The following is a 14847-nucleotide window of genomic DNA, read 5'->3' as shown; positions in this document are numbered from 1 at the left end:
AGAAATAAAGGCAACCGCATTGCTGACCAGCTAGCTAAAAGGGCAGCAGGCCTAAGACTCTTAGGACCTTGTGATCTTTTTGGCTTGTCGACTACAACAATCGCGGAAACTGTCAAATGTCACTCCCACACGCAAACCGTAAGAAGATGGGAAGAAGGGCCAGGATGTAGACTTGCCAAGGAAACACTAAGGAACCTTGGGAAGTCAGCATCAGAAAAGTACTTGAGAATGACCAGGAAAAACCTACGCTTGACCGTTGGTTTTTTAACTGGCCATTGTCAACTAAGAAAACACCTCCACACACTGGGGCTAGTAGACACATCTCTATGCAGGAGGTGTGAACGAGATGACGAAACTGTCGAGCATGTCCTATGTGAATGTCCGGAGTTATCGTCAATACGAGAGTATGCGTTCGGCGAGCCTTGGCCTACACCTGCCGATATAGGGGAGATGTCACCAGGTGATTTGTCCACCTTCCTGGAAATGGCAGGATGGATAATGAACTAAGGACGACAACCCCCTGGGAGGATGTACAATGGGTCAATTGTGGCCTAAGTACTGTGGGACTTGACTCACACTCCCTATTCTACAGATACAGAAGTAGGTGCAGTTTGTGTTGTTGATGGCATCTAGTAGGCTTCTGCCTTTTGGTGTAATGAGTCGTGAACCCCAATTCGTATGCTTAGCATTCCAATCACCTCCAACAATGAATTTGTTACCTAGTTTGTTGAATAGTTCTTCGTATTCTTCAGTTGTGATTCTATGTCTAGGAGGGCTATATATTGCAGCAATTTCGAAGTTCCAAGGCCTGGCATTTATATTAAGTATTGTTGCTTGTAGCTTATCTGTTTTATGTTCCGGCATTTGATGATGTTGTATATTGTTCCTTATAATTATTGCAGATCCTCCATGGGCTGTTCCATCTGGGTGACTAGTGTGGTAGACTGAGTATTGAGGTATTTTAATTACGCTTTTTTCTGTGAAATGCATTTCGGATACAAAGAGGATGTCTATTATGTTGTCCTCTAGGAATTGGATTACTTCTGCTTTATGGTTTGCTAAACCATTTGCGTTCCATTCGGCTATTCGAACAGATCTAATGAATTTTATTAATTAATGTTGTTAGCGTGGTAAGAATCATGCTGTTTTGATTCATTATAGTTAGGTGAACATTACTTTAAATTCGTTTAAAAATAAGTTAATCTGAGACCCTATGTCAGCTACTTGATTTCCTGCTCTTACTGCTTGGGCATAGGATTGGGTTCCATTCTGTTGTTGGTACTGTGATTGTTGACTCTGATACTGTGAAGTTGCTGCTGGGTTAACATTTTGATGTGGGTTCTGATTATTATGGGTTGACTGATTTCCGCGTTGTCTATTATTTCTTACATTTTGCAAGTCCTTGTAAATTACGTAGCCTTTATAGTTTGCAGTATGTTCTCCGTTACACAGGGCTCATTTTGCTGGCGTATTTCTGGGTTTTGTACATTCTGGCGTTGGATAACTTCCTCCACATTTCACGCATGCGTAAGGTGTCTTATTGTACCTTATATTTATTATATAATTTTATTTTCAGAAAATACGTATTTAGTTAAAAAAATTTCCTACAATTAATGTTCAGAAATCATTTGTGGCATTTTTAATGTGTTTGTGTGTGTTTTATTCTTTTATTATTTTCATTTTTGGCACTGTTTTAATAAAAATGTTTGAGAAGTAGTAAGTATAAATTAGTTTAATATTCAAATAAAATATAAATAAAAAAGTATATTAATTTCGTTTATAATCATATAATCATATAATAGAAGTATAACTTCTTACGTGCGTACAAAGTACACACACATTCTTTTTTTGTTTTTTTTTATAATAAACGTTACTTACAAGGAATTACTTTTAATTTTATTTTGTACATACTTCTAATTAATAATATTTTCTTGTTCGACTCAAAAAGTACTATAAATTTTACCAGAATTTGTACTTTAAAATCGTAGTTTCGAAAGCGGTAGTCCGAAAGTCGGACTACGGACGTCATCAATTGCGACGTTGCCTTTTTCTCTTCACACGGCTTGTAAATGTAAAGCATAGATGAGGGGGTGGGGTCTGGGGTTGTAAAGTAAAGGTGGCTATCATAGATAAGGTATATATAAGTAGAAGTGGCTATGCCACAGGTCACTTTATTTTAACTTATTTTATATTCTAAGATTTTAACCAGTATTTTTTAATTATAGTATTTTTACTACAAAAGCGATATTACCTAGGTCAAAATTTTTGACGTAAGAGAACTGTCAAAACATTAGAATGTGACTTGAATGTAAACTATGGAAACGCAATGCATCGTTTGTGGGCTAACTTTTCAACCTCTAATTCAACTTTCAGCAATCGCCGCTAGAGGCGCAAGTGTTCGAATAGGTGCTACAAATACATTAGCTCTTATGGACTTATTTAATATTTAACTCATTTTATTTTTGTTTTTAGCGTAATTAGACATTAATTTATTGGTGGATTGTAGCTGAATATGTTTTATGCCAAAAATAAATTATTTTAACCTTATAACATATCGACGTGTGGTAAAAAGTGTATTCTTTATATACCATTGTAGATGGAGATGTGACATCAAATTTAAATTTGTCATTACTTTAATATGTAGGACAGCTTATTTTGAAGCGGAAATATTTTGTCACATTATCTAACTGCCACATTTATATACCAATGGTATTTCAACGGCAAATTAATTTTTTAATATCTTTGTAACTGATATTAAAAAGTTTGTTAGTTGAAAAAATTGACTTAACTGTACGTAATTGTTTTTAAAAAGTTTAAAAAGTTATTTAAATAATTTGAAGTTTATTGATCAATTTTTTTTAATTAGGTATTCTTTTTATCAAAATTTAAACTGCTTTTTTTTAATACTTCATATCTATATTCTGAAAGCTTACCTATCAGATGTTTAAATTTAGTTAATAAAAATATATGTCTATAAACTACGCAGACGATAGTCTGACTTTTATAAAATTAATGTTAATCTTTGTGAAATATTTTGTCTCAAAAAATGCATTGTTTCGACAGAAAAACTTTCAAGATCGTCCTACTATTATCACTATAATTTTCAGGTTAAAATAAAAACCAATAATAGGCACAAATTTTATTTACACCGAAGGAAATAACATACAAACGAATAGGTTTAATCCACGAACGTTATAAATAACATAAAGACAAATCTTTATAAAAAGTCTTTATTAACTTCGTTAAGTTCCCTTTTGAATTTTTTATCGGAACGATAACTCGATATAAATCCCGGTACGAAGCAAGTTCTTTTAGTGTAAGCTTTCTTGGCACTCATATTTAAATAATATTAACCACCAAAACCAATAATCTTATATTAACTACGAATAATTAATTATTTTCGAAATTTTCACATTCACTCCAATGCAAAAGTAGCATCTATTTCTACGCCACCGCCGCCCTAGCGAGAAACCAAGCAAACAGGCAAAATTGTGTACAAAAATTTCAAGGTCGTCCTATCTCGATTCCTCTCCTCTGTGTAGGTCTCCATAATGTAAACATAGCAAAAAGAAAAGCAAAATGTTTTGACAGTTCTCTTACGTCAAAAATTTTGACCTATGTAATATCGCTTTTGTAGTAAAAATACTATATTTAAATATTTTGCATATTGGAACCAGTATTTAAGTTTAAATTCGAAATGGAGTTAAGTGAAGATTCTATAAAGAGAAAACAAAATGTGTTAGTATGTGATAAACAGGAAGATTCTTTAGAACAACATGTTAATGTACAAATTAAATCAGAACTGGAAGAATGCAGGCTTGAAAGTAATTATACAGATAATTCTTTATCAGACTCATATTGTTCGGACGATATTAAAATAGAAGAACATATGTTACAAGATGATATATTTCCTGGCATGCAAGAAGTTGAGAGAGAAATAAAACAAGAACTGGATGAACATAATGTAGAAGTAAACCATCATAGGTGTGAGGATCTATTTCATACTCCAAATACGAAAAAATTAGATTCAGAGAGAGATGTAAAATTAGAGATAGCTTCAACTGAGATAGATCATAAAAAACATTGTAGAAGTATGAAAACAGCAAAACTACTGTCTAACATTGACACAGATACAGAAAGTAAGTTTTTGTCTATGTATAGATTTAATGAGTGTGTCTAAAATGTATATCAACTTTAATTCAGTTACAGTCAGACAAGCGAGACCTGGCGGGTATCCTTCTCTTATTGTGTATTTTCACGCAAGGTCACTTGCCAGCTATCGCTTGTCGTATTGTACTAATTATTAATTTTTATCTTTTTATTTGAAAGAGATTATTTTTTCCTACCGGGGCAGAAATTTTTCATTTATTATAAGTTAATAAATGAAAAATAGTTTCTGTCCTTGTGGGATCGGTACTCACTGGAGGGACCGCAGACGTTCGGAAACAATTAGCATCTCTTTGCAAAGACAATGACGTCGACTTTGCAAAGTAACAAGACACTTACTCAACACACACACTACACATTACTCCCCTGACTTAGTGATAAGTTATACAATTACGTGGCTAAAGGTTCTAGTTCTAAACCAAAGCCAGAATCAGAGAAAAAAAAATTATTTTTCAAATCTATTAGTAACTAAAGGCAAAATTCTTGTTAAGTAGTATTTAAAAAAACATTTACCTACAATGTTTTAACAAGTTTTAACCGTAGGTCCGGTTTCACGAACAACAAATAAATTAATGAATAGTTATTCGTCAATTAAAATCTATTAGACGTTTATAGGGGAGAGTTGGATAAAACGGGATAGTCGGATAAAACGGGATACCTAGCCTAGAGACCCAACTAGGGCTGCTATCAATCGCACAACGATGAAAACTTGTTCTCTGTCGTCATTTTAACATTCTCAGTTCGCTTTACCTCGATGCCACTACTTGATGAAAATTTGTTGTGTTTAGAATTGTTTGAGTCTATTTTTTTTGGTACTTTGTACTTTTAAGTTCCTTGTTTTCTACATTATATTGCCTACATATATAAAAATATAATTCCGGTAACTATTACATTTAATTAAGCACTCATTAACGAATATTCTCATGTGTGGTTTATCTAATTTTACTTTCACGTGTAGGCAGGAGCCATCTTTGTTTTGAAAAATGTCTGAGTTGGACAAAACGGGACACTTATAAGTTGGATAAAATGGGATACAGTTTCTTATGTCCCGTTTTATCCACTTATTTATTTGTTGGCATATTAATTTTTTAAATAGCGATATGAAGCTTGTTCTCATACCGCAGAAAAGAACAGGATATTTTTATGTGACTTTTGTTCTGATATACATACGCAGTCCTAAATAAAAGGTCTTATTTCAAATTTTGCAATAAAATATAAAAAACGCCTATTTAAGTTTCCTAAACGCCTGCCATACCTAAGTTTTTGAGTATGGAAGATATTCTTTTTCCAGAGTAAATTTTTGCTTTGCTGTCTTATCTTTACTTAATTATACTTTTTAGATAAATTTATACAAAAAAATTAAATATTGTGAACCTATCCATTTTTATCCAACCGTGGTATGCTAAAACGGGATGTGTAGGACTTTGGTAAATATTTTTTTTACTATTTTCCAGTTCTTAAAAATAGCTAAAAATATGTTTTTTATGTGCTTCAATAAATTTTAGAACTATAAAAACTAATAATATGATAATTTCTTTAACATGTTTTCCGTAGTAAACATAAACAAGAATAGTATCCCGTTTTGTCCAACTCTCCCCTATTTATATTTTGTTTCAATATAATTTTGATAATTTAAAGTAAAATTGGCGAATTGACTTTCTTAAAAATATTTATAGCAAGATTATCTTGAAAATTTAATCGAAGAGTAAGTATTTATCTAATAAATATCTAAAATAAGTCTTATGTGACGGTAGTAAAATGGAGAAATGTCAGTTTATTGGTTGAATAACTTTATTCATAGAATAAACTACTATTTGTCTTTGGTGAAACCGGCCATATAAGTATCTATTTCAAAGATATTTTGACAAAAACTTTACAAAGTTCTCTGCAAAAATTACTGTTTTTTACATTACTTAGCATATAACTATAAGGCTATATGCTTATCATCAGTGGCATATAAAGTCTACACCGGGATAATAGAAAGGAAGCTCAGGAAAGAACTGGAAGGAAAACTAGAAGAAGAACAAGCGGCTTTTAGGAAGGAAAGAGGAACAACAGATAATATATACATACTGAGAAATATAATTGAAAGGAAAAATGAAATAGGAGAAGACTTATATATTACGTTTATAGATATTAAAGCTGCTTTTGATTCTATAAATAGAGAAGTAATATGGTCAGTAATGGAAGATCTGCAAATCCCGCAAAAGCTAGTAAGCATGGTAAAAAGTATGTATAGAAACGTACTTGCTAAAGTACAAAGAAATGGAAACAGATCGCCAATAATAAACCTAAGGAGAGGAATAAAACAAGGGGACAGTATCAGCCCAGTTTTGTTTATATTAGAAATGGATAGAGTAATGAAGAGCGCTAAAAGAAGGTCAAGGCAATTACAGTCAATAATAGGGTACAGGAATTTAGTACCAGTGAGAATGGAGGGATTACTATATGCAGATGACTTAGTAATAATAGCAGACAATAAAGAGAAAATGCAAAGTTAATCAATATATGGGTGGAGGAAATAGAAAATTTGAAAATGGAGGTAAATGTAAAGAAAACGAAGACCATGATAGTAACCCAAAGGAAAAGGGAAGAAATAAACCAAACGATATTTAGGTGCAAAAACGAAATAATAGAAACAGTCTCGACATTTGAATACCTTGGAGTAATAATATCAGAGGATGGAAAGATAGATCAAGAAATCTCATACAGAGCGAAAAAAGCAAATAAGATTTACTATGCACTAAATAAAACAATATTTGGAAAGGAAGAAATAGAAAAAGAAATAAAACTGAAGGTATACAACGCAATCTCTGTGCCAACTTTAATAATATGCAAGTGAGACATGGGTAAACAATGCAAAAATAGACAGTACAATAAACGCAGCGGAGATGAAGCAGCTAAGAAAAATAGCATTAAAAACGAAATTGGACAGAATAAGAAATGAAGATATTAGACAAAGACTGAAACAGGAATCGATAATAACCAAGATACAAAAAAGAAAATTAAAATGGTATGGACACATTAACAGAATGGACCAGGGAAGACTACCAAAGCAGGTGATGGAATCGAAAAGATATGGAAAAAGAAGGAAAGGGAGGCCAAGGAAGAGATGGATCGATCAGATTATAGAAATTGGACAGGAAAAAGGAAACACACATCAACAAATGAAAGAGTTAGCAAAGGACCGCAAGAAATGGAAGAGATGGATAGAAGATGAATAAAACCTCCGACGCCCCTGAGGGGCATAAGGAGTTTCGAGAAAGAAGAAGAAGATAAATTTATACAAAAAAATTAAATATTGTGAACCTATCCAGTTTTATCCAACCGTGGTATGCTAAAACGGGATGTGTAGGACTTATACTAAATGTGTAGGACTAAATATTTTTTTTACTATTTTCCAGTTCTTAAAAATAGCTAAAAATATGTTTTTTGTGTGCTTCAATAAATTTTAGAACTATAAAAACTAATAATATGATAATTTCTTTAACATGTTTTCCGTAGTAAACATAAACAAAAATAGTATCCCGTTTTGTCCAACTCTCCCCTATTTATATTTTGTTTCAATATAATTTTGATAATTTAAAGTAAAATTGGCGAATTGACTTTCTTATAAATATTTATAGCAAGATTATCTTGCCAATTTAATCGAAGAGTAAGTATTTATCTAATAAATATCTAAAATAAGTCTTATGTGACGGTAGTAAAATGGAGAAATGTCAGTTTATTGGTTGAATAACTTTATTCATAGAATAAACTACTATTTGTCTTTGGTGAAACCGGCCATATAAGTATCTATTTCAAAGATATTTTGACAAAAACTTTACAAAGTTTTCTGCAAAAATTACTGTTTTTTACATTACTTAGCATAAAATGACTGTTGTCTTTTGTTATATGAGTAGTTATTTTATAACATGTTTAAGAAAGAAACTACACATACAATTTTACTTGTGTGTTAATGAACAGATGTGTCGCTAAATTGAACACTTCACTGACCAATAAATCACATACGATTAAAAGAACCTAAATGTGCCACTAATACAAATATTTCGTATGACACTATTTTTTTTTATTTAATTATAAACATAGGGCCAAGAAACAATGTATATTATATTACCGGCCAAACCAAATCTCAGGACAATTTAGGAGAATATCGCAAATACTGACAACCAGAAGTAAATAAGACTTAAAAGAAATACTAAATAGACTAGAAGCAACAGCTAGAAAGAAAAGGATATACATAAACGAAGAAAAGACCAAATGTATGGAATGGACAGAATGAAAATACATATAAGGACAATACCTGACAATTATCACAGAAGGAAAAATATATAAATTCGAAGAAGTAAAAAGATTCCAATATCTAGGAGCGATATTCACTAGGAGACCAAATATGAAAGAAGAAATTCAAGCGAGAATTATGGCTGGTAATCGTATCTCTCTAAACAACTTATTAAGAAGTAAGAACATATCTAGATGGGCTAAAATAAGAATATATTATAAGGGCCGCCGCCGCCCTTTTGGGCTCTCTGATTCATTTGTTGCGGAGAATCAGTCTGCTGTTGTCTTTTATTATTATAGCAGTGTGTGTGACTTGGCCCTGTCTACAATTTTCCTCCATTCTTTCCGGTCCTTACAACGCTCCTTCCAATTGTAGATTCTCAACTTCTTTATATCTCCTAGGGCTTGATCTCTCCATCTTGTTTTGGGTCTTCCCCTTGGTCTCCATTTCCATTATCCCTGTTATCTTATTTATCATCTCTTGTTCGCTTTCTGTTTGGTTTTTTTCGACCCCCTGTATTACTATGTTTTTTCTTCTAGCTTGTCTTTCCAGTATTTCAATTCTAACTTCTTGTTCCGTGATTTTAGTTCTCATTGCTTTGTTATCTGCTTTCAACTGCTCGTTTTCTTTATTTAATTTATCCAGGTCTACTTGCATTTTATCTATTTTCCTTTCGATTCTTACAGTTCTTTCATCCATTTTCTCTAATTTTTCTAATATAATCTGCTCCATTGTACCGCGGTAAGAGGGTTCGCCCAATCAACTTAGCGGAGCGTCAACCCTTCTCAGCACTGTGGAGTTTTATTCAGATATGGATTTTCGTACTAACGATTCGGCTTTCTTGCAGAAATTTTTCAATAGCCGGCAACATCGCTTTTATTTCAGACAGCACTTCAGCTCTTATCGGGATGTTTTTGTCTGTTGTTTATTAATTATTGTTTAAGTAAGAGGTTATTGTGCTTTTTGCAATGCTTACTCATTAATATCTGCTGAATTTTGACGAAATATTTTTCTCGGAAGCACTGTCGTCGGTCTAAATTCACTCTACTATGTTTATATTTGTTTATTTTTCACTTTGCTACACGGCTACACTAAATTTATATTTTAATACGGAGCGTATTTTGACAATATCGTTCGGATTCAAGCCTCGTTTCCAACCGAAGGCAGTGATAATACCTTTATCATTATATGCCAGCGAAATATGGACGATCAACAAATCTGAACAAGTCATGCTGAAAGTGTGTGAAAGAAAAGGCGTCAGGAAAATATTTGGAGGAAAGCTGTGGGATGGAATGTGGATAAAAATACCAAATGTAGAACTAGAGAGGATGTATGGAGAACCGAATTAGTAGGGATAATAAAATTATAACCACCGAGATGGTTGGGATATGTCCAAAGGTTGCCAAACACGAGACTTCCCAAAATAATACTAAAGGGAGGAATAGGAGGAAAGAAAAAGAAAGGTAGACCGAATATCAGGAGTATGAAAGATGTTGAAAGAGACATAGAAGAACTTAAAATCACAAATTGGAAAAATAAAGCAGCAAGCAGGAGAGAATGGAAAAAATAGTAAACCAAGCCATGATCCTTCTAGGCCTGGAGAGCTGAATTATATGTATTTTTTCATACATTTCATAAATTACATTTCAAATTAGTTCTTGCTCTTGGTTTTTTTCTAGGTGGAGAACATAAAGGTGCATTCTTTTTTGCCAGTTGAGAAAAATCTGCTGACAGTAGAAATACTAAGCTTCAAAACGGATGCAACTCTCTAAAACAGTATTTTTTGTATAGGTACATAATTGTACCTATTATCTGTTCTAAAATACTTTTTAAATATATTTAATCCGGGATGATTAATTATGAGAAACAAAATATTCGAAATTTTTATTGGCTTATTAGTCCAGGCTGTATGCTCGCCCCCGTTAGGTAAATTATTCCGATTCGTTTTTTGCACAAACTTACTCAAAAAGAGGTCCTTATAACAAATACACCAGGGTGCCAGGAGGTACTGCGGTCGGAAAATTGTTTAACAATTTTTTTTATTATGGATGGTGAAAATGTGCGAAGTCCGAAATGAAAAAATGTATATTTGGAATTTGTTTAAAAAACATTGTTAAACATTAATTTTCCGACTGTGGTACTTCCTGGGACCCTGTCCTAGTAAATTTGTTATAAGGACCTTTTTTGAGTAAGTTTGTTTAAAAAAACGAATCGGAATAATTTACCTAACGGGAGCGAGCATATATGAGTTTCTCGAGGTAAGGCTGTCAAGTTTTTTTTTAATGATTTTTGAGTTTTTGGTATCACTCAGGAGTCAAAATAAAGAAATTGATTGTAAACTGAAAGGGTGAAAATCAACATACTTATTATTGTTAAACAAAAATTAGCATAAAAAAGAATATCTCGACAGCGTTACCTCATGAAATGTCTAAAGAAAATCTGTGCAAAATTTCAGGTGGATCAGTCAAATAGTTTTTGAGTTACAATGTCCACTGCCTTTGAATAAAGTAGATTTGAGGAAAACACCTAAGAAGTTTTGACAACATTTATTTTCAATTTCTTTTTCTCTGCCACATTGTAAAGTTATGCACACCGGCATATGTTGTTGAATCGCGGAGTAATTTACAAAACAGAAGGGAATGATAGGGGAGCAAAGTATGCTAAACGTGCAGTCACTCGAGGGTTATGGGGACCTATTGGGTTGTGAAGAGTAGGTCCTAAAACCAAAAAAAGTTAAGTAAAGTTTTCCATTTTAGTAGGGACTTTCCATTTTTAATTTAATTTTCCATTTCCAATAATCGCTTTTTCCGATTATAGCACCATCTATCCATAATTCGAAAAAATGTATCGAATAAAAATTGCTTATTTTTACGTAAAGAATCCAAATCTGCAATAAAAATTTGGGGTGCCATTTAAGATTTTAAAGTAACCCCCCACCCCACCTCCGTGGGGGGTGGTGTTTGGTGCCATTCGATAGATTTTTCAAAAACATTGAATAAGTGTATTTTTCAGTTTGTCGATCTGATGTTCATTTCGCGAAATATCGCGTGATTTGTATTTAAAATATTAAATTTATCCCCCCTCCCCTCTCCTTGGGAAGTCGTGTTTGGTATCATTCGATAGATTTTTGAAAAATATTGAGCACATATTTTTTAGTTTTTCGATCTGTCAGTCATTTCGCGAAATATTCGCTTTTTTCTTCTTTTATCTCCTACGCCCCGCTCAAATCGTCAATTTTTTTAAATATACACTGTTTTGCATATACTTAACTTACCTTATCTTAATCTGACGATTTCGAGTTTTTCTAAGGATAGATTTTTTTTCGGCCCCCCCCTTAACGAACTCTCCTGCATTAAGAACCATATGGTAGAGGTACATTTTCAGTTGCGTATTTTTTATGGGAAATAAGCCACAATTTTACTAAAAAATGAATTTATTAACGTTTCCAAGCCCAAATCGGGTTTCGTTGTCAAAATACAAAATACTATTGTTAATAGTATAATCGTATAATATAATGAAACGTTAATAAATTCATTTTTTAGTAAAATTGTGGCTTATTTCCCATAAAAAATACGTAATTATAAAAATGCCACAAGGAAATAGCTTCAGAAGTACATTTTCAGGTTACAAGGTTTTTCCCCATATAATAATCTGACGCGCTCGAGTAACTGCAAAAATCCCCGCTTGGGCTCACCTACCAGAAACAGTGTTAAATGTTTCTCACTACGTTCAATCGCTCTGGCGCGAAGCTGCTACAAACTGAGTCGAAAATAGGTAGCCTAGTCGGGATAGCATTTGACCTTGCATTAGGAGCTGCCCCAAATTTTATTATTCTAATCTTTAGGGGTGGGGGGGGGGTCAATACTAGTATAAATTTAAAATCTCGACTGAATTTGACCGTTGCGTTAGCCGTCATCTTGATTTTAAACGAGAACCGTTTTTGTTCAATATCTCCGGCATTTTCAACTTTTCGACAAAAAGTGTGGAAACTGAAATTGTTGAAAATGCGATTTTCTATAATTTTGTTTATTATCGTTTTTTTCGTACGGTCGATATTTTCCGAATTATGGGGAAAATTGTGACAGTTAAAGCATAATTATTGATTTATTGAATTATCTCGTTTATTATTCATTTTACAACAAATTTGAACCTATACAAAAATGAAGAGAATTAAATTTTGTACAGTTTTGATTTCTTTTATTTTTTTGATAAAATCAATATTTAAGGTAGTACGTATTGTTTTTGTTCAATATCTCCGCCATTTTCAACTTTTCGACAAAAAGTGTAAGGGCTGAAATTGTTGCAATTATGCTTTACTACAATTTTTCGAGAGAACCAGTGGCGGGTCTACGAGGGGGGGATGGAAAAATTCCCCCAACAGGGTCCCAAATTTAAAAAAAAATTGTTGAAATATTAAAATATGTTAGCTGACATGAAACTTAATTATCGACAGACAAATTCAACCAATCAAACCCGCTAGTTAATAAAACTAAGTGAACTTAATGCATATAAGTTATTATTTATTGTCTTTTATGTACTTAGTTTGGTTGGTATTTCATTGGAAGTTTCAAAAATTGTATAAAATATAATTATCTTTATTTTTGTTTATGTACAATTATGTCGTAAAGTTAATAATAAATGAGACAGTTCAATAATTATGCTTCCCCTCAGCTTCCACTATTTTCCCCCTTAACTCGGAGAATATTGATCGCATAAAAAAATTTTGGAAAATAAATTGTAGGAAATTGCGCCTCAAACAATTTTAGTTCCCATTATTTTTGTCGAAAAGTTGAAAATGGTGGAGATATTAAGCAACAACGGTTCTCCATTAAAATCAATATGGCGGCTAATGCAACGGCGGAATTCAGTCGAGATTTTAAATTTACACTACTATTGATCTCCCCTTACGGATAGAATTATAAAATTTAGGGCAGATCGGAAACCACATTTAATTTAGTAATTATGCTCTCCCCACCACTTTTTACTATTTTCCCACTTGGAAAATATCAACCGCATGAAAAAAATTGTAAAAAAGAAATTGTACGAAATCATATTTAGGACAATTTTAGTTGAAAATGGTGTAGATATTGAACAAAAAAAATTGCTACAAAATCAATCGGGTCTTACGCTCGCGCCATTATTGCATACGTACTACCTTAAATATTAACTTTAGCAAAAAAATGAAGGATATTAAAATTATGTAGAATTTAATTTTCTTTATTTTTGTATAGAAACATTTTTGTCGTAAAACTAATAATAAACGAGATAATTCAATAATTATGCTCTGTCACTATTTTCCGCCATAACTCCGAAAATATCGTCGGCACGAAAAAATTGTAACAATAGAAATGATAGAAAATCACATTTTCAACAATTTTGGTTGTTATACTTTTTGTGGAAAAGTTGAAAATGGCGGAGATATTGAGCAAAAACAGTTCTCGTTTAAAATCAAGATGGCGGCTAACGCAACAGCGCAATTCAGTCGAGATTTTAAATTTACACTACTATTGACCCCCTTAAAGATTAGAAAACTAAAATTTGGGGCAGCTCCTAATGCAAGGTTAGGCCTGTTATTCGTCTAACCCGACTGGACTAAGGGTTATTCAACATGATTATATTCCGGTAATTTTGCTCCGATAAATCTGAAATTTTCAGAGAGTATTCTTGAAATTATGTACTTTAATTTAAAATAATTTAAAAAAATAGAAAATTTCCAAATTCTTAAACCAAGCAGCCACCCTAAAATAATAATAGACCTATAGGTATACGTTGAGTCCACGAGTCTTTACCCGTGCGTCATCATTTAAATCTTACGAAATAAGTCGATGATTCCGAAGTCGGAAATTCAAATTCACTAAACGAAACAGCAAGCGACAGTAAGTAGCTTCTGTTCCTATTAGGGGAGTGCAATTAGAACGATTATTTCATTCATAGGAGATTCTGACCAATAGAAAGCTACAGAAATCTGAATTAAATCGATAATTTTTGATAATCTCCCGTCGTTAAGTATAACGTCAGATGCCCTTCGTTGCTACGAAAAAATACATTCAGTGACATTAATGACAATTAATGTTTTAAAAATTATAAAAGTGATGACTTTCAATCGTCAAATATTTATAAAAACTGTGTGTTTAATGGTACTTACATAAATAAATTACAATAAAATTTTGGTTTTGAACAGTTTTATTCATGAAATAATCGCAACAAATTGCACTCGACCTCTGAAATTAATATAGAATTTTTGCTCTCGTGACACTTTGACATAATTTCACTCGCCTTCGGCTCGTGAAATTAAAACTGTCAAAGTGTCACTCGGGAAAAATTCAATAATTTCAGAGCTCTTGTGCAATTACTACTGACTATTTCACTAGACTGTTTTTAACTGATAAATCTTAGAT

The 14847-nt window shown here is 32.5% G+C and overlaps 1 protein-coding gene across 2 annotated transcripts in view; it reads left to right on the top strand.

Moving 5' to 3' along the window:
* Positions 1-3070: 3070 nt before the first annotated feature.
* Positions 3071-14847, top strand: part of LOC126881477 (zinc finger protein 502-like) — a 50714-nt gene continuing 38937 nt past the window's right edge. Inside the window, exon 1 of one of the 2 annotated variants that reach the window (XM_050645762.1) lies at positions 3071-4139. In XM_050645762.1, the coding sequence (XP_050501719.1) occupies positions 3698-4139 (442 nt within the window). In that variant the 5' untranslated portion in view covers positions 3071-3697. The remainder of the gene's footprint in view (positions 4140-14847) is intronic. The other variant, XM_050645763.1, reaches the window with a different exon arrangement.

Source organism: Diabrotica virgifera, chromosome 3, assembly GCF_917563875.1.
Source record: "Diabrotica virgifera virgifera chromosome 3, PGI_DIABVI_V3a".
In the NCBI taxonomy this organism is placed as follows: Eukaryota; Metazoa; Arthropoda; class Insecta; order Coleoptera; family Chrysomelidae; genus Diabrotica; species Diabrotica virgifera.
The sequence above is the reverse complement of the archived record's forward strand: the minus strand, read 5'-3'. Positions and strand labels throughout refer to the sequence as shown.